Source organism: Lipotes vexillifer, unplaced genomic scaffold, assembly GCF_000442215.2.
Source record: "Lipotes vexillifer unplaced genomic scaffold, Lipotes_vexillifer_v1.1 scaffold413, whole genome shotgun sequence".
Lineage (NCBI taxonomy): Eukaryota > Metazoa > Chordata > Mammalia > Artiodactyla > Lipotidae > Lipotes > Lipotes vexillifer.
Genome location: NW_006769725.1, coordinates 1,721,074 through 1,739,897, shown reverse-complemented (window position 1 = coordinate 1,739,897; position 18,824 = coordinate 1,721,074). Strand labels below are relative to the sequence as shown.

General features: G+C 44.1%; 2 protein-coding genes across 3 annotated transcripts in view; one reads left to right on the top strand and one right to left on the bottom strand.

Annotated features, from left to right (window-relative positions):
- Nucleotides 1-1,824: 1,824 nt before the first annotated feature.
- RWDD2A (RWD domain containing 2A) lies at nt 1,825-5,119 on the bottom strand. Its single transcript, XM_007445884.1, has 3 exons — nt 5,021-5,119; nt 3,771-4,113; nt 1,825-2,731 (listed from the first exon to the last, which is right to left on the bottom strand). The coding sequence occupies exons 2-3, from the start codon at nt 3,969-3,971 to the stop codon at nt 2,054-2,056; spliced, it is 879 nt and encodes a 292-aa protein (XP_007445946.1). The 5' UTR covers nt 3,972-4,113; nt 5,021-5,119; the 3' UTR covers nt 1,825-2,053.
- A 1,602-nt stretch (nt 5,120-6,721) lies between these two features.
- The window catches only part of PGM3 (phosphoglucomutase 3), a 19,891-nt gene continuing 7,788 nt past the window's right edge, over nt 6,722-18,824 (top strand). The window contains exons 1-7 of one of the 2 annotated variants that reach the window (XM_007445883.1): nt 6,722-6,929; nt 8,402-8,586; nt 11,468-11,535; nt 13,910-14,043; nt 14,952-15,147; nt 16,558-16,715; nt 18,549-18,632. In XM_007445883.1, the coding sequence (XP_007445945.1) occupies nt 6,726-6,929; nt 8,402-8,586; nt 11,468-11,535; nt 13,910-14,043; nt 14,952-15,147; nt 16,558-16,715; nt 18,549-18,632 (1,029 nt within the window). In that variant the 5' untranslated portion in view covers nt 6,722-6,725. The remainder of the gene's footprint in view (nt 6,930-8,401; nt 8,587-11,467; nt 11,536-13,909; nt 14,044-14,951; nt 15,148-16,557; nt 16,716-18,548; nt 18,633-18,824) is intronic. The other variant, XM_007445882.1, reaches the window with a different exon arrangement.

Sequence of the window (18,824 nt, the reverse complement as noted above, 5' to 3'; positions counted from 1 at the left end):
TGCTCCTATCAGGCTAGGCAAACAACACCAGAAGTGTATCTACTATACATACAAGCCGAGCTTTGAATTATCATTACGTGTATATATATTTTTTCTATGAAACCTACATTTCTATTATTAGTGCTTCTGATAAGGAAAAAGCATTGGTGCATGCTCCTGTTGGACCTGTCAAAGTAGGTTCTGAAAAATTATCATCAGAAAGAGCTCCAGAAGCAGTAAAGCATTCATAAACCAGAATTTATTCCCTTCATTTGAGTTATGTAAATAATTTTTGTTCCATATTCTTTAAACTTCTCTCTGTGGCTACTTTTGCTCATTTAATCATAGAAAACCCTCTCTGAGTGGCTTAGGCACATATTAGGTGGATGGCATCTATTCCTGTCTCAGTTCAAAGGGAAAAAAGTTAATGGGGCTACATCTGTTTAGGGCCTGAAAACTTGTGAATGCTAATTATATTTCTTATGGCCTTGGGGAGATTATATGGGAAATTGAACTCATATACTATGTTGTTTTCAGTCCTGGTAAAGATTAAGAAATGAGTCTTTGGCAATGTCAGTCCTATTTCTTCCCTTTGTATATAGGGAAAGTGAGACCCCAGCTTGAGTCCCAGCCACATGCAAAGCCAGGATTAAAACGTGAATAGGCAAGGTGGATAAGCAGGCAAGGCAGGCCCAGGACAAGAGGGTCTGAGTTGTGCCGTGAAAGGAGACTCATTCTGATGAGCTAAGAAGAGCGCAGGGAAGGACAGAGCGGACCCCGTTCCCAGGCCTCATGGTTAGGAGAGTCAGCTTAGTGCAGGGTCTGCTGTTTGTCACATCCTGGCCCTGCCCGGACATGTGTTTGCATCCTAGACACAGACTAAAACCAGACACCGGAATGGACTTGTTTCATCAAAGATTCTGTAAGTGCCACCAGCACACGCAGGAATTTTGGCATCTAACATCATCATGAGATGGGGGGTGAAGCATCCCCTCCATGTCACTAAATTTCAGCACCCAGCTTTAGTGTTCTGAGGGGACCAGGACATCGGTGGGGTGCTCCCCGGGAGAGGGCAGTAGTAGCTAAAGAGACAGTGGGAAACCAGAGAAAGCTGCAGAGAGGCAGCTCACGTCCTTATGTCCTCCCTTACTGCAGGTGAGACTACCAGGAATTCCTGGAGAGGGGTAGATGCTTTGTAATAAAAAGGTTTGGTAAAAGCTACTTAAATAGGAGCTATTATCATTAAACTCTCATTTTGAAGCAGGCAGGTGAAGCTTGTGGAGCCTGAAAGTTTCAGAAGAGATGGCAGTGACATCACCAAAATGTAGAGCCTGACTTTTGTCCTCTAGGAAGGTGATGGTACAGGGACATCCACAGTGGTCCTCTCCCAAACTCCTTGCCCCACAGGGCGATGCAAACTGGCACAGGGACGAAGACCCATGCGCACTACTGGTGGGGCTGCGTGGACAAGAAACCACATCTTGTTCTGTGGAGAAGAACCCAACTAAGAGTATTGGTACATGATCCTTAGTATTGTCAATCAACCGATGTAACAACACGGCGTGGTGTCACCACCATTACAGTTAGGATTTGGCTTTATGAAAAGAAACAACCCCAAACAGGGAGTTTAAGTTAAAGTGAGAAACGTGGTAAACATGTGCTCTCTCTTTGTTCTGATTTTAAACTCGACTTAGAAAAATGTGGGGTGTCACCTGCATGCTAGCAACACGAAAAGGAGAAATGTTATTCATACTTATGAGTTTGGAGCTGCAATTTGACTACTGCCATTAAACTGGGCTTTGGACTGCTTTTTAATCAAATTAGCTTCACTGGTTTAACTGACAGGTTTTTATTAATTTACCATTAAATAGCTTTCAATTAACACAAGAACATAGAGGTAACATCACAATTGTACTGTTATAAAGTTAAAAGCCTGTGTTTCATTTCCAGGGAAAAATGCTGAAGCTAGGTTCCCCACAGATGATGCTTAACAGCCACTGGTCCTTTTATTTTGGTCTTACTAACAGAAATACTAACTTAGCGAGATTACAAGCATAGGTCTCTTAATAGCTTCCTAGGAGTCAGAACTTTTGCTTTCGATACCAAATAATATCTGGAAAACATGCTCACTTTTGTGTTTTTTGAGAAATTCTAAGAACTGGCCCAGATTCATGTGATAGTCATTCCTTAAGCCATAGTCACCATGGGCCTCAAGAAGTAATTCTTCAAAAGAATGGAAAAGGCGCAGGTCCTCCCCATTTCCTTCTGTTTCGATACTCTCGGCATGCTTACAGGAAATGTGTTTCCAGTTGGGATACCTAATCGTGTGCCAGAATTCCTCACAGTGCTCTTTGAAGCCTTCCACACAGATTATCCCCGGCTTTCCCGTCATGCAAAATCCAGTCACATCTAACCTTTTCCCAACATCCAAAATCTTTTTTCGTAGGTCCTGCTGATATATATGGTGACTGTAGATCCACATTCGGAGGAATGTGTTCTTGACTGGCTTTGCTTGTGTAGATGGTTCGTACACGAGCTTCCTGTTCAGGAAGTAGGAGGCACTGTTGTCCTGCAACCACTGGATGGCTGCACACACACAGAGCTCACCTGGATCAAAAGTCCCTATGTAAGAAGTGAGACCTTTGTTGAGAAGGAGCTGCTGTTGTCTGTCAAGTTCGGATGACCGTCCGAATAGCTGCAGTGCTGCATAGGGGTAGCTGTGAGGCATGGTTACTTGCAAGTCAATTTTCACCTTAAAATGAAAATCAAATAGATTTAAGTACCGTAAAATCACATAAGCTAGTTTATCCATGGCCACTGCACAATGCTGATAAATGGCATAGTTACTGCTACTATTACATGTCAGCTATGTGCCAGACACTGCACAATTTTACAAACATAAATTCCTTCCATGTATGCATTCATTCATTCCCATATTCATCCAACACCTACCATGTGTCAGGTACCCTATATGCTGAAATAGAGAAGTGAAGAAGCTAGATACTAGTCCTGCCCTTCGTGGAAAGAAGCCGAGAGCCTAGTGAAGGAGACAGACGTTAAACAAATAATTATACACAGCAAGTATTTCACTGCAAAGGTGAGAAGCAGTGCCATAGAAAAGTACAGGGATCCACTGAAAGGTGGAACCAGAGGGATTGCATCCAGTCTGGGGAGCCAGGGAATTCCTCTGAGGGAATAACGCCCAGAAGCTGACTAGGAAGTAGCTAGCACAGCGGTTCTCAAACGCCTGGTCCACTTGTTACTTGGGCTATGCTGAAGTTGCTGGAGATAATGGATGAGAAGGTGAAGGTGAATTCATTTTCAGAATTTAGATTTTCTATCTGTATTTGCTTTCAGTGTCATGGTGCCATCAAAGAAACAGTCATTCACTCCTTAAAAGCCAGTTTTGCTAAAGACAATATTTAGATTTGTGAAAATCGTAACATATGTACAAGATAGTCCATACTACAATAGCAAGATTGGTAAAAATGGATGAGTGAATAGAATAATAATGGCAGTAGAAGACTGCAAGATGTGTTTAATAAAAACACTAGGCATATTTATAAAAAATAACAACACTAGGCATATTGGTATAAAGGTGTGCATATGTATGTAAAATTCAAGATCTTTATTGAAAACAACTTACAGGTCGTCCCATGTTTTGCTGGAATATTTCCATATATGCATCTGGAATATTCTCTATTTGCTTCCTGGACAGGAAGCTCAGGTTCCAAGTGTTTCCAATATAAACTGGGCACCTGCCAACAATTAAAACCACTCAGGGCACCTACCTTGGGCTCCTCGATCTGGAGTGTAATCACAAATTCGATTTTTGGTGGCAGTGCCTCCCTTGTGCCTTCCAAATATCTCTTTATATTCGTCAGGGCATTGACATCTTCAAGTTTTACTTCTCCTTGGTTAGGAAACATAGAAAACAGCATTTCCATCTCCAGCAGCTGAAGTTGAAGGCATTCGTTCATTGAAGCGGACATGCTGAATTGAAATCAACCTGTCAGGAAAACCGGAAGGGCCCAGGGACACTGGATTTGTTAACGTCGGCGGTGTCCAGAGGAATTTCCCGCAGCTCCCTTTCCGTGGAAGCAGCTTTGCAGGAGCGCTATTACGCGTCGAGAGCTAGGGGCACAAACCGGGACACTTACACTCTTCTGCTTTATCTCCTGGCCCCCAAATCTAGTATACACGACATCCTCCAAGATACGTCGTTGAAATTCAGATTCCCAGTCCCTTTATCCCCAGCCCCCGCTTCCGATCTGGATGAGGGAATCCGGACTCTCAACAAGTGTTCCTTATTATTCCGTTGCAGGCGGTTGGGCAACCACCACCTGCAGACACTCTGTAAGCCTGAATTCTGGGAAAGGCGAGGGACCCAGCCTCCGAATCCCACCCAGGTGTCGGCCTTGGGCGGAGCTGGCCGCTGCGGCGAGGGAAGCCCGCAGTGCCGGCGGGGCAGACCTCCGCCTCCCACGGCTCCCGGGTCTCCGGGGCCACGCCGCGCTCCACGCCAGTTGCCGCCCCTCAGCCCCAGCGCCACGAACCCCTCCCGGGTGGGCCTTTCCGCCTTTCTCGGGAGCCACCCTGGCCCCGGGCGGCATCCTGTGAGTCCGGGCGATTTGGATGCACCTGGCCTCTGCCCCGAGGGCCCCAGGCTTAGTGAGGGGGTCTTACAGGTAAATAAATAAAATGACGTTTCTTGCGAGCTGGGGCGGACGGATGGGGAAGGGGGCGGGGCACGAGAAGGCTCCACAGAATCAGACGTTTGGGAGATGAACCTCGAGAATCGAGAGGGGGATGCGGGAACCCGGGTGGCGCTCACTGGGTCCGGGACCACCTGGTTAGAGGCCTCATATCTGGGCTGGTACCCCCCATCCAGGACCACATTGGAAGCCCGGCTTCCCAGAAACGCGGGCCCTGCCACCCTGAGACCCGAATTTGGAGTCAGGGGTTGCGTATCTGCCGGTCGCAGTGCTCTGAGGGCCCGCGACCCTAGGCCCCAACCCCCGGGCCACCGCGGGGGCCTCACCCTTCCCGGTCACTCAAAGGAAACAGCCCCAAGCCCTCTCGCAACGCGGATCCGCAGTTCCGCAGGCGCGAGCCGCGGGTATCCGGCAAGGAGGCGGGGCCTGGCCCGCGGACTCTTCCCGCGCTGTGATTGGCTGAGGGGCGGGACGACGGGCCGGAAGCCACGCAGGGCCACGTTTGCGGACGGCGACCTCTTAGTCTGGTTCTTGCCTAGTCTGGTGCCCCCCGCCGCCGTGAGGGAGGTCGTTCGCGCTGTAGAGGTGAGGGGGGGGTGTCTCTCGGCAGAGGTGAGCGGGGCCCCGAAGCTTGGCGGCGAGAAGGGGACCTTCCGGTCCGCAGGGGTTCGGCCGACCGCCAGGCTAGCGGGCCGGCTGGCGGACTGACTCGCGGGCCGCGCCGGACACACCTACTCGCCACTGCGGCTCGGGAGCGGGATGGAGGCGCGGGCCCGAGGGTCTCGAGCTGGGAAAGGGGTCTCGTCCATCACCTAGGTGGGGACCTCAGGGCTGGGTGCCAGGAAACGTGGGGCGATTCGGGGGCTGGGAGGAGAGGGGAACTAACGAGGTGCTAAAGACTGGAGGGAAGGGGGCCGTCCTTAGCTTTTTTAGAGTGGACAGTTTGGACTTGAAAATACTTTCAATAAAAGCCCCTCACATACTCGTTGAAAGTAGTTTTAGGACCTAAAACGGTTGAAAGGGTGGAAACATTTTACCTTGACTCTCTATTTATTTTTTTGACTTTTTTTTTTTTTAAGACTTTTGGACGTAACAGCTGGTTTACGCCCTTAGAAATAATCAAGATATATTGACGACTGGTCACTTTTTAATAAAACGTCTTCATGCATGTGAACTAGATTTGATCGCTCTAGGCCAATCTAAATTAGCGTCCTGAATGCCAGCTTTTTCCAACTGGACAAAAGGAAACATTTAACTTTGTTCATTGACGCAGTGAAGGACAATAAAGAAAACAAGAGTTGGAAGCCCCAAGTTCCACTTAAAGTTGGAGTAGCCCAGAGAAGGAAGTACTAGCGGGCTAAGGGCTGATGTTTGATTTTTAAAATGAAAGGTAAAAGGAAGATGTTGCCAGTTTCCGAGCTTAATTTAGAAGGGTGTCCTGAGCCTCCTTTATGAAAATACAAAAATCCACTGCAAGGTGTATTGGGAGGTCTGGGCAGTCTTGGAGAGGAGGCTTTTGCCCTTTGCTTTTCCTTTGGGAATAGGTCTCTGTAGCCTGGGAGGAATAGCAGAAGAACTGCACAGTTTTTCCAGATATTTTGTATATGCAGCCCCAGTCCACTGGAGAAGGTGACCTTCGGCCTCAGTCTGTCAGCAGCTTCCCATGTAAAATTTAGGTTGTTTAACTGATACCCAGAATTAAGTTTTCCCATTTGTAAAATGATACGGTCCCTTGTAGGATTCTCTGAATCTAGGTGTAGAATCTTCATTTTAGTTGGGAATGGACCATTTTAAGTTTGCCTTGGGCCCAGGAATCATTGGGGACAGTCTCATTTCTGTCCTGAAGTGAACAGTACAGGTAATGCTAACCTCCGGGACTTACTCTACCATTTTTTTTCCCTCTCTCAAACATAGGATTTTGGGGGGAGGTTCAGAATGAGGCAGATCTATTAGTTTGGGATGGAAGGTTTTGAACCAGATGGTCCTTGAAAGATTTCTTATGCCTGAAAAACATTCCTTAATTTTGTAGACATGGATTTAGATGCTGTTACAAAGCAGTCAGCATTACATGCCAAACCTGATGGACTCACTCTTCAATATGGGACTGCTGGATTTCGAACGAAAGCGGAACATCTTGATCATGTCATGTTTCGAATGGGATTATTAGCTGTCCTGAGGTCAAAACAGACCAAATCTACTATAGGAGTCATGGTAACAGCATCACATAATCCTGAGGTAATGCATTTAGTGCTCCGATAAAGCAAATGTTTATTTGCAAGACCAAACCTTAGTTTCTGAGTGCTTTGACCCAAAGTACAAATTCTAATTCTAGGAATGTGCCTTCTTATTGCTATATGCCTTTACTTTTGAAACAACTCTTTTCTTAACAAGGGTTCATTTAGGTCATGACTCTTTAAAGGGTGTGGAGAGAGTGAAATGAGATGATCATTTTTTGGAGTGTGTCCATATTGAGAAGTAACAGAATGTCCTTCCAAGTTAGCTGTATTGAGACAGCATCAGTAATAAAAAGCGTTGCCTCTGTTAATTTAGCAGAGATTAAAGAGATTGGAGGCAAGCTGGGGGAGGGGAGAGGGCAAACATTTGAAAAGACTTAGCACCGTTTGAAAATTTTCACAGAGCTTTTCTATAGCTAGGGAATAGTTTCCCGTTCTGAGTGAACAGCCAAACACATGGCTCCAGGGATCCAAAGGTGAGCCCTGGGCAGAATACTGATGAGGCCTGATGGGTCTAGTGTTTATGACAATTAAGTTTCTGAAGTATTCCTTTTGACACAACTTAACCATCATATTCTGTACTGGCCTATAACTAATACGGGGCTTAAATAATATGCTTCTGTTTGGTTGCTAGGACACGAGACTCTTGCCTTTGTAGCTAAATCAGCAGCAAGTTAAAGCTCTGTGGGTTAGTGAAGGATTGTAACCTCCTCCCTTCCCACCCCAAAACAAGAGGATGTTGCTTATTCAGCTTCTAAATGTGGATCACTCTGAAGGTATAAGTGTCTGAATGGCTAAAGCACCTTAATTGCTTAATGATTTGTAGACAGAACCCCACATTTATTGTTAATTTCAGAAGCACTGCTTAAAACAGTTCTGAGCTATTTCCTTCCTTTGACATTCACTCTGAACTACACTTTTTTTCTTTCCAGAAATTTGAGCAGACCAGAATTGGGCGTCAGTTTTCAGCTTTTGTACCACCCACTGGTTGACACGCTGGCCAGTGTGTTCTTTGAGTCCAGCCATAGTGAGAAGGATATCCAGGGGTCCTGGGTCTGCTACAGTTGTGCCTCATCAGTTAATTGATGGCGAATGCTCAGATGACAGCCTTTTAAAACAGCTAGTGTGGCACAGTGGCTGTTGGATTTAAGAGTCAGATGGACTTGATGTTTTAATTTCAGAACTGAAACTAGCTGTATGAACATAAGCAGAGTAATTGCTCTGAATCTCAGTTTCTCAAAGTAAGATTGGAGTAACCATCGGATTATTAGTTACATAGATAACGTGTGTTGTGAGGATTTGCTGAGGTGATGTATGTACAACACCTAGTCCAGTGCCTGGCCTTCAGTAGTGGTCACCAGTGAAACTGCCCGGCCAACACTGTCTTTTGTCGGGGGAAAAGCAGCTTGGGTTTACTTCCTCACCTCACCCTCACAACTGCACAGATGGCTTATTATTTGTTTTTCTTTCAAGGAAGACAATGGTGTAAAATTGGTTGATCCTTTGGGTGAAATGTTGGCACCGTCCTGGGAGGAGCATGCTACCTGTTTGGCCAACGCTGAGGAACAAGATTTGCCGAGAGTGTTGGTGGACATTGGCGAGAAAGCAGCTGTGAATCTGCACCAAGATGCCTTTGTGGTGATTGGTAGAGATACCAGGTGACCATCAGAGCTACTGGTGAAAGCTGCTTGGGAATACCACATAGATGGTTGCATCTGTTTTAGCACCCAGGACAAAGCAAAAAAGTCGAGGAAAGTGGAACTGCCCTGAGAGGCTTCTCCACGTCCTGGTCTATTCAGTAGGATGTCGGAGCTCAGTCACTACTGCAGCTTGGGCTTTGGAGTCTGAGCCCCAACTTTCACACTTACTGTACGGGTTGAGTAGGTCACTTAACCTTTTGGAGCTTACCTTTACTCACCTGTACAGTGTTGATGATAGCCTACATCATGCAATCCTTCCCGAGGATTACATGAAGTAATACATGCAACACACCTGTTTTGTGGCACAAGAGAAGCACTTAGCAAATGTCTCCCATCCCTTTACTTCTGTGGGTTTACGTTTTTTTCCCCATAGAGTGAGAACATGTGATTGTAAGTCATTATTTTTAGAGATTTATTTTATAACCTGTGTTATTGTTGGTTCATAGGTCATTTTTCCCTTGCTGGAGTTCATTGGAAAGCATTAACCATCTATATTATTTCTACGCGTTTGTCACGTTTGGCAGCTCTTACCTTCCTTTTCAAAAAGGTGTTACTGTAAAATGTTAGATTAAAAGTGTACTTTGAAACAGAAGCATTCTCTTTTGCATAAGATCTGGTTTTAGCCAGAGATTCTTTCTAAAGGAGATTTCTGCTCGGTCTCCGAATGGCTTAGACGGGTGTTTTACCCTTAGTGTGTTACCAGAGGGACTTCAAATTCCATTGTTTGTGAATTTATAGGTAACAGAATAGCCAAGTGACTTATGTTCTGAAGCAAATTAGTATCTCACAGTAAAGTCTTGCACGTGTATTGGGTTGGCCAAAAGTTTCATTCATTTTTTTCCGTAAGATGGCTCTAGTAGCTCTTAGTTGTCTTTAACTTCATTCGAAACAGTTTTGTTAGGTTGTATGTGACAGCTGTCATATCGGCGTGCATTGAAAAACAGACATCAAAATTGGTGAATTTTTGTGTAGCCATTTTAATATTGAAGATGAAAGAAAAAAAGCAACATTTTCGGCATATTATACTTTATTATTTCAAGAAAGGTAAAAATGCAACTGGAACGCAGAAGAGATTTGTGCAGTATGTGGAGAAGGTGCTGTGACTGCTCGAACATGTCAGAAGTGGCTTGCAAAGTTTCGTGTTGGAGGTTTCTCTCTGGACGACGCTCCACGGCTGGGTAGGCCATTTGAAGCTGATAGTTATCAAATTGAGACATTAATTGAGAACAATCAATGTTATACCACGCGGGAGATAGCCGACATACTCAAAGTACCCAAATCAAGTGCTGAAAATCATTTGCACCAGCTTGGTTATGTAAATTGCTTTGAGGTTTGGGTTCCACGTAAGCTAAGCGAAAAAAACCTTCTTGACAGTATTTCTGCATGTGATTCTCTACATAAACGTGTAACGAAAATGTTCTGTTTTTAAGACAAATTGTGACGGGCGTTGAAAAGTGGATACTGTACAACAGTGTGGAACAGAAGAGATCGTGGGCAGACGAAATGAACCACCACCAACCACACCAAAGGCCCGTCTTCGTCCAAAGAAGGTGACATTGTGTATAGGGTGGGATGGGAAGGGAGTCCTCTATTATGAGCTCCTTCCAGAAAACCAAATGATTAATTCCAACAAGTACTGCTGCCATTTAGACCAACTGAAAGAGGCACTCGATGAAAAGTGTCCGGAATTAGTCAAGAGAAAATGCATAATCTTCCATCAGGATACCGCAAGGCCGCATGTCTCTTTTGATGACCAGGCAAAACCTGTTACAGTTTGGCTGGGAAGTTCTGATTCATCCGCCGTATTCACCAGACATTGCATCTTCGGATTTACATTTATTTTGTTCTTTACAAGATTCTCTTCTTTTTTTTTGCGGTACGCGGGCCTCTCACTGCTGTGGCCTCTCCCGCCGCGGAGCACAGGCTCTGGACGCGCAGGCTCAGCGGCCACGGCTCACGGGCCCAGCCGCTCCGCAGCATGCGGGATCTTCCCGGACCGGGGAATGAACCCATGTCCCCTGCATCGGCAGGCGGACCCCCAACCACTGCACCACCAGGGAAGCCCTACAAGATTCTCTTAATGGAAAAAATTTCAGTTCCTTCGAAGACCGTAAAAGGTACCTAGAACAGATCTTTGCTCAGAAAGATAAAAAGTTTTGGAAAAGGAATTATGAAGTTGCCTGAAAAATGGCAGAAGATAGTGGAACAAAAGGGTGATTACATTGTTCAATAAAGTTCTTGGTGAAAATGAAAAATGTGTCTTTTATTTTTACTTAAAAACCGAAGGCACTTTTTGGCCAACCCAATATTTGCCTCTTACCTATTACCTAGTTTAAATGATATAGAACATCTTTTTCTACAAGGCAGTTATATATCTTACATATCTTATTTTCAGATAGATAGAAAAATAATTTATTCTTTTTAAAATGAAAACTAGATTCTATACGCTTGGTGGTTTAATACCCAGCCCTGGGTTATGCACGCTCTGTGGTTTCAATATTTATTGTTACTGTTCTCAGGCAGTGTATGTATTGTTACAGTCAAACTTGAAAAGGTATTTGGGTAGGTTAATTAGTGTATCCTTTATATCTATTTCCTAAATGCATTTAAAAGCCAAACTCTTTCCAAGAAATATATTGTGAAAGGCTAATGGAAAATGCTTACACTTCACCCGTATTATCTTTTCAGAGTTTTCAGGCTTGGCAGGTTTCATTTAGTTCGAATACAATGGACTTGTTATTCTGAAACTGGTAGCACAGATTTCTGCATTTGCTTTTAGAGCTAGCAGCTCAGTTGGTCTTGGGATGGGATGTAATGTTTTCTTCCTTTTCTTTCCTAGGCCCAGCAGTGAGAAACTTTCACAGTGTGTAATAGACGGTGTGACTGTTTTAGGAGGTCAATTCCATGGTATGTATTTATCCTGACTTGTAAATTAATCTTTTAAAAAGTTTTATTAAAAAATCACAAAATAAATATATATTTAATTTAGAGAAGTTTGAAACTACAGATAAAGTTAAAAAAACAATGGACTCCTAGATATAAACTACTAGCTTTTTAAGTTAAAAAAAGTTAAAAAAAATTTTCTGGGCTTGCGTATTACATTTTATCTGTAGGAGATAATATGTAGGCAAGGCTGATCTTAGACAACTTCCTTTATAATCCTGAATTTCCTGATATAAAAACCTCTGAGGGGACTTCCCTGGTGGTACAGTGGTTAAGAATCTGCCTGCCAATGCAGGGGACATGGGTTCAAGCCCTGGTCTAGGAGGATCCCACGTGCCGTGGAGCAACTAAGCCCACGTGCCACAACTGCTGAGCCTGAGCTCTAGAGCCCATGAGCCACAACTACTGAGCCTGTGTGCTACAGCTACTAAAGCCCACATGCCTAGAGCCTATGCTCCGCAATGAGAGAAGCCACCGCAATGAGAAGCCTGCACACTGCAACCAAGAGTAGCCCCTGCTCGTCACAATGAGAGAAAATACCCACACAGCAATAAAGACCCAACACAGCCAGAAATAAATAATTTTTTTTTTTGTGGTATGCGGGCCTCTCACTGTTGTAGCCTCTCCCGCTGTGGAGCATAGTCTCCAGACGCGCAGGCTCAGCAGCCATGGCTCACGGGCCCAGCTGCTCTGCGGCATGTGGGATCTTCCTGGGCTGGGGCACGAACCTGTGTCCCCTGCAGCAGCAGGCGGACTCTCAACCTCTGTGCCACCAGGGAAGCCCCAGTAGGTCCTTTTTGATTATCTGCTTTATATATAGTATTGAATAGTATGTGTATGTTAATCCCAAACTCCTAATTTACTCCTCCCCGCCATGTTTCCCCTTTGGTAACCATAAGTTTGTTTTCTAAGTCTGTGAGTCTATTCTGTTTTGTAAATAAGTTCATTTGTTTTTTTTGTTTTAGATTCCACATGTAAGTGATATCATATTGATATTTGTTTTTTCTCTGACTTAATCATTTAGTATGATAATCTCCAGGTCCATCCACTTTGCTGCAAATGGCATTGTTTCATTCTTTTTTATGACCGAGTAGTATTCCATTGTCTTTATGTACCACATCTTATTTATCCATTCATCTGTTGATGGACATTTAGGTTGCTTCCATGTCTTGGCTATTGTAAATAGTGCTGTGGTGAACATTGGGGTGCTTGTATCTTTTCAAATTATGGTTTGAAGAATAGTCCTTTGCGGCTTCAGCCTCATGAAAGCCTGTTCCCCCAGTTGCACATGTTAGACCAGCATGGACTGTTTGCAGTGAGAACCATTGCTCAACTTCTTATTTAGAGGAATGTCCTCAGAGCAAAATTGGCTTCCCTTAGCTCACATCCTGGAGTTCTCTCTTCATGTAAATTTTGGCCTAATTCCTTTGTAATGTTGGTACTGTAATTCTTTTTAAAGAGAGATTTTTCTCTTATTCAGCATTTTTGGTTGTTTTCAGGAGGAGGGTTCATCTGAATTACATAGTTTGTAATGTTACTGGAAATAGAACTCAGTTATTATTTTTCTACGTTGCTCTATTTTTATACTGCTACCCATCTATACAAAATGATTGGTTTTTGCTATCAGTAGTAGTTCATATTCTTTTTAGAGCCAAGTATGTGTCCAATGTGTGCCTTTTCCACCACCAGTTAATTCTGACACTGTCTACCTGGAATTAGGGTCACATCCCACACGTTAAAGGCTCAGGGCCACAAGCCTTGCCACTCCCCGCTTCAGCTGCCAGTCACCTGGGCTTTTTTTTTTTTTTTTTTTGTGGTATGCGGTCCTCTCGCCGTTGTGGCCTCTCCCGCTGCGGAGCACAGGCTCCGGACGTGCAGGCTCAGCGGCCACGGCTCACGGGCCCAGCCGCTCCACAGCATGTGGGATCTTCCCGGACCGGGGCACGGACCCGTGTCCCCTGCATCGGCAGGCGGACTCTCAACCACTGCACCACCAGGGAAGGCCGAGATGTCTTTTTTTTTTTTTTTTTTGTGGTACGTGGGCCTCTCACTGTTGTGGCCTCTCCCATTGCAGAGCACAGGCTCCGCACGCACAGGCTCAGCAGCCATGGCTCACAGGCCCAGCCGCTCCGCTGCATGTGGGATCTTTCCGGACCGGGGCATGAACCCGTGTCCCCTGCACCGGCAGGCGGACTCTCAACCACTGTGCCACCAGGGAAGCCCCGAGATGTCTTTTTTTAAAGAGGATTTGTCACCCTGAAATTCACACAGTATGAGTCCTAAACTTTTCTTCTTTCTTAAGGAATGTGGTAAATTGCTTTTTGTATTTCTGTGACAGATTATGGCTTGTTGACGACGCCCCAACTGCACTACATGGTGTACTGTCGAAATACCAGTGGCCAGTATGGAAAGGCAACCATAGAAGGTTACTACCAGAAACTCTCTACAGCCTTTGTGGAACTTACCAAACAGGTGGAAATCTCTTGAATGTGGTTAGAGTTTAAGTAGATGACCAAAATAACATCAGTTGAACAATTTACTTTAATTAGATATTTGTTACCCTTCCTCCTCTTCCAAAAATGTGGCGTGTCTCCTTTTTCTTTTTAGGGCTCTGCAAGGTCTGGGCCTTGTATCCTGCTGACTCTTTGTTGGCATTTACTCGGCGAGGCATGGAATATGTTGTGAGCTCACCAGCGGTGTACTTGCGGTTCGTTGTGTTCATTCAGAGGAATTTGGTCTTAGAGTTACTGTAGGTGCTGTTGGCATCATACCTGAGGCACCTACTGTTGAGAAAGCCTTTCTTCGAGGTGAATTAGCTTCCTAAACCTGAACGAGATTTGAGGGGTGTAATTCATTTGATTGGCAAATATCGAGTGTATGTCATTGTCAGGCATAGTTAAACAAAACCAAGCCTTTGCTCTCATAGGACTTACATTCTGGGGTGAGAGGGTAGGAGAGGAGACTGACAGGAAAAAGCCAGGCATGCCCGGTGGTGTAATATGCTCTGAAGAGAATGACGGATGTTATGACTGCTCATTCATCTGTGTACTCATGCCCATATTTGAATGCCTGCCGTGTAATGCAGACTATAATATTGTAAGAGACCTTGCTTAATGGAGGCTAAATTCTAATAAAGCTTCATTTCCATCATTTATTCAGTCAATGCAACTGTTCCAATGTCTGTGTCCGAAAAAAGGTGTTTTAACATTTTACTTTGGTGTTTTACAATTTTCATCTGAACGTGTGTACCCTTTTGTTTCCTGGGTTACAACAGACAAGTTATAACTGATATAATGGAAGGTGCTTATATATACATGTGATATGCCATGCTTCACTGTTACAACTTGAAATTTTTCTTGCGAATGTCTTTTCCTTTTCAGGCCTTCTGCAGTGGAGATGGCCAAAGAACACTCAAGGTTGACTGTGCGAACGGCATAGGGGCCCTGAAGCTGAGAGAAATGAAACACTACTTCTCCCAGGGGCTGTCAGTGCAGCTGTTTAACGACGGCACCAAAGGGAAGCTCAATCATTTATGTGGGGCTGACTTTGTGAAAAGTCATCAGAAACCTCCTCAGGGTACGTGAACATGTGTTTTTCAAGCTCTTCCTGAAAGCGGCCTCACAACCAGAGCTGGCCAGGTGAGCTGGGCCCGGCCCTGCGCTGTTACACATCGGGCCTCTTCCCACTCTTCGGTACCACATGGAGCACGGGCTGCTCTCTGCCTGAGAGTCACAGGACTCCTCACGGGGCGCAGGAAATCTGGTGGAGAAAGCAAAATCAAGGTGGGATTCTAGAGCAGTGCTCTCAAGCTTTAGCAGGCATCACAATTACCTGGAGGGCTGGTCCGCACACAGATTCCTGGGCTCTGTCCGAGGGTTTCATTCTCTGTAGGTCTGGGGTGGGTTTGTCCATCCGCTGCTGTCATGGCAAAGGAACAGCCACATTGTCTAAAATTTGACGTGACACAGCTGTTGAGGTTTCAGTAACTTTACACAAGTTACACAAGCCATTGGTCTCTCACAGGTTATAATCCCTTGCTCTTAATGACCAGTGTTTCTTGTTATTGATGGTGTTAACAAATAAAAATCACTTTTTTCAGGATTCAGGCACATACCTCATCTACTACCGGTTATTTTTTATATGAGAAAGGACACTGTGGTACTAGGGAAATTGCATTCAATTCAATACCTGTAGCTCTCAAAACACTATGTGGTAATCTGTATTGCCAAACTTCTGGCTTGTAAAATGGAATTTTTTTTAGTATCATATCGGGTTTCAGCTTAGATAGATTTTGAATGCTCTTTTTTCACTTAGCTGTGAAAGAGTTTGCCCTGTATACAGTAAATCTGTATACTATTTAACGCTTAAGACATTGGTTTTTGTTTGGAAGGATACTTATTTTTATGTTGTTTTCTTTCCATTTAAATGAATCCTCTTCCCTTGATTTTGAAGCTATTATCTCCATTCAGGTACAAAAACAATTACATATGTTTATGTAGCGCTTCAGACAGGAGAAATGATCAGGATTCTCCTCAATGACAAAACACTATTTATATTTGATTGTACCCTCTGCTTGGTCATGTAAGGATAGTAATGGTTCTTTATCTGCAGTTATAAAGACATTTATTCCTTTCAGCTGGGCTTCAGTTTACAAATTGTGAGAAACTTTGTTCAACTGACATTTGATTTTTGTAAATCTTGAGGACAGGCTTTATTTGCCTAGCACATGTTTAATTTTGCTTAAGCCCTGGAAGGATAATTTTAAACACCTCTTGAAAAGTCGTTAGACATGCTTCCATGTAACACAGAAGGTCACTTACGATCAATACTTAACCGAAAGAATTTTCCCTTGTAACTGGTGTGAGAGAACAACCGAAAACTTTTTACACTGAGTTTTATCCCCCTTTCTTAGACTGAAGAAATTTGAATTATTTTGAATTATTCAGTTAATTTGAATTATTCATTTTGAATTATTCTGTGTGGCAGGAATCGAAATGAAGTCCAATGAAAGATGCTGTTCCTTCGATGGAGATGCAGACAGAATAATTTACTACTACCATGATGCAGATGGTCAGTTTCATCTCGTGGATGGAGACAAGATAGCAGCACTCATTAGCAGTTTCCTTAAGGAACCCCTGTTGGAGGTACGGTGCGGGCACGGACTGCCCTTTCAAGCAAGACTCACTGGGGAGATTGTTCCGTATCAGGCAGTCATTCGAATGTCTGAGGCATGATCGTGGGAAGTGGCCAGAAAACACACAGAGAAGTGGTCATTCCAGTCATTTCAACACTGGGACTCTGGTTTGGAACCTGAAGAGAGTAGTCTATTCTTTTTTTTATTCTTATTTACTTACTTACTTATTTATTTATTTATTTTTTGCGGTATGCGGGCCTCTCACTGTTGTGGCCTCTCCCATTGCGGAGCACAGGCTCCGGACGCGCAGGCTCAGCGGCCATGGCTCACGGGCCCAGCTGCTCCGCGGCATGTGGGATCTTCCCAGACCGGGGCACGAACCTGTGTCCCCTGCATTGGCAGGCGGACTCTCAACCACTGCGCCACCAGGGAAGCCCTATTCATTTTTTTTAAAAAAAATTTATTTTATTTATTTAATTTGGCTGCATTGGGTCTTTGTTGCTGCACGCGGGCTTTCTCTAGTTGCGGTGAGCGGGGGCTGCTCTTTGTTGCATTGCGCAGGCTTCTCATTGCGGTGTCTTCTCTTGTTGCGTGCAGAGCACAGGCTCTAGGTGTGCAGGCTTCAGTAGTTGTGGCGCACGGGCCCAGTAGTGTGGCTCCTGGGCTCTAGAGCGCAGTCTCAGTAGTTGTGGCGCGTGGGTTTAGTTGCTCCGAGGCATGTGGGATCTTCCCAGACCAGGGCTCTAACCTGTGTCCCCTGCATTGGCAGGCGGATTCTTAACCACTGCGCCACCAGGGAAGCCCAGTCTTTTCTTTTTTATACTGGCAAAAAGTTTCATGATTTGCAGCTTTATGAAGTTTTGGTTTCTTCATAACTGATATTTTAATGAGGGTTCCACGAACATCATTCCCCAGAGCCTCAAGTTTAAATAGAAAAGCTCCTCCTCTGAGGGATTTATTTACTACGATTATGATAAGCTTAGTAATGTGAGATTTATTTTGTTATGCTCTTTTGGAAATCTCAGGTTAGCTTTAAGTATAAAATATAATGATAATTATCACAATCGGGAAAATGTGTACTTTAGGAATTCAGTGTATACTTTTATTAAAAACGAAAGAGAAAGAGATCAAGAAACCACAGGTTTCTTTGAAAAGGATTCCTTAGCAAACAAGATGTCCTTCATAGGCGAATAAACTGTGGTCCATCCAGACAATGGAATATTATTCAGCAGTGAAGGAAAAAAGAAAAAAAAAAAGATGTATCAAGCCATGAAAAGACGTGGAGGAAATTTGAACGCATGTTACTAAGAAGGAAGCCAATCTGAGAAGGCTGTGTATTTTAGTATGAGTCCAACTATATGATATTCTGAAAAAAAATTCCCATGGAGACTGTGGAGACAGTTAAAAGATCAGTGGTTGCAAGGGGCTGGGGGGAAGTGGGTGCTGAGGGATGAATAGGTGGAGCACGGGGCTTTTTAGGGCTGAAAACACTATATGATACTGTAAAGAGGGAGACGTGTCCTTATACATTTGTCCAAGCCCGCAGAATATACAGCACTAAGGGTGAATCCTGATACAAACCGTGGAGTAATAGAAACGAAATCAGGTGATTTAAAAAAAAAAAAAAAGGATTCCTTGTACAGTTGCTTTAAATAATGCTCAAAAGTATTTTATGGTTTTTTCTGGCATACGTGTAAATTTTTGGTGAGTTGTTTATTGCATAAAACTAAGGCACAGCTGATCTGGCTGATAATTTTGTCATCCTTTAGAACTCTGACTATAGGTTTGCTTTTGTAGGGTCTTTACTTTTGATGGCAAGGTAATTGTCCTTGTTTTTGTCTAGATTGGAGACAGTTTGAGTCTCGGTGTCGTACAAACTGCATATGCCAATGGAAGTTCAACACGCTACCTGGAAGAAGTTATGAAGGTATTGAAACGTTTCCATTTTCTGGTAGCTGCTTCATCATTATCTTCTATGGTAAGATGCTTCTGTGAGGAAAATAATGCCCTCACAAAAATAAATAGGTTGAAGTGCACGAAGCTGAGCTGTCGTCTACTTAAGGATAAATAGAAATGAAACATAAGAAAAAGTTCAGTTGTCCCTAATGCAAAAAGGGAA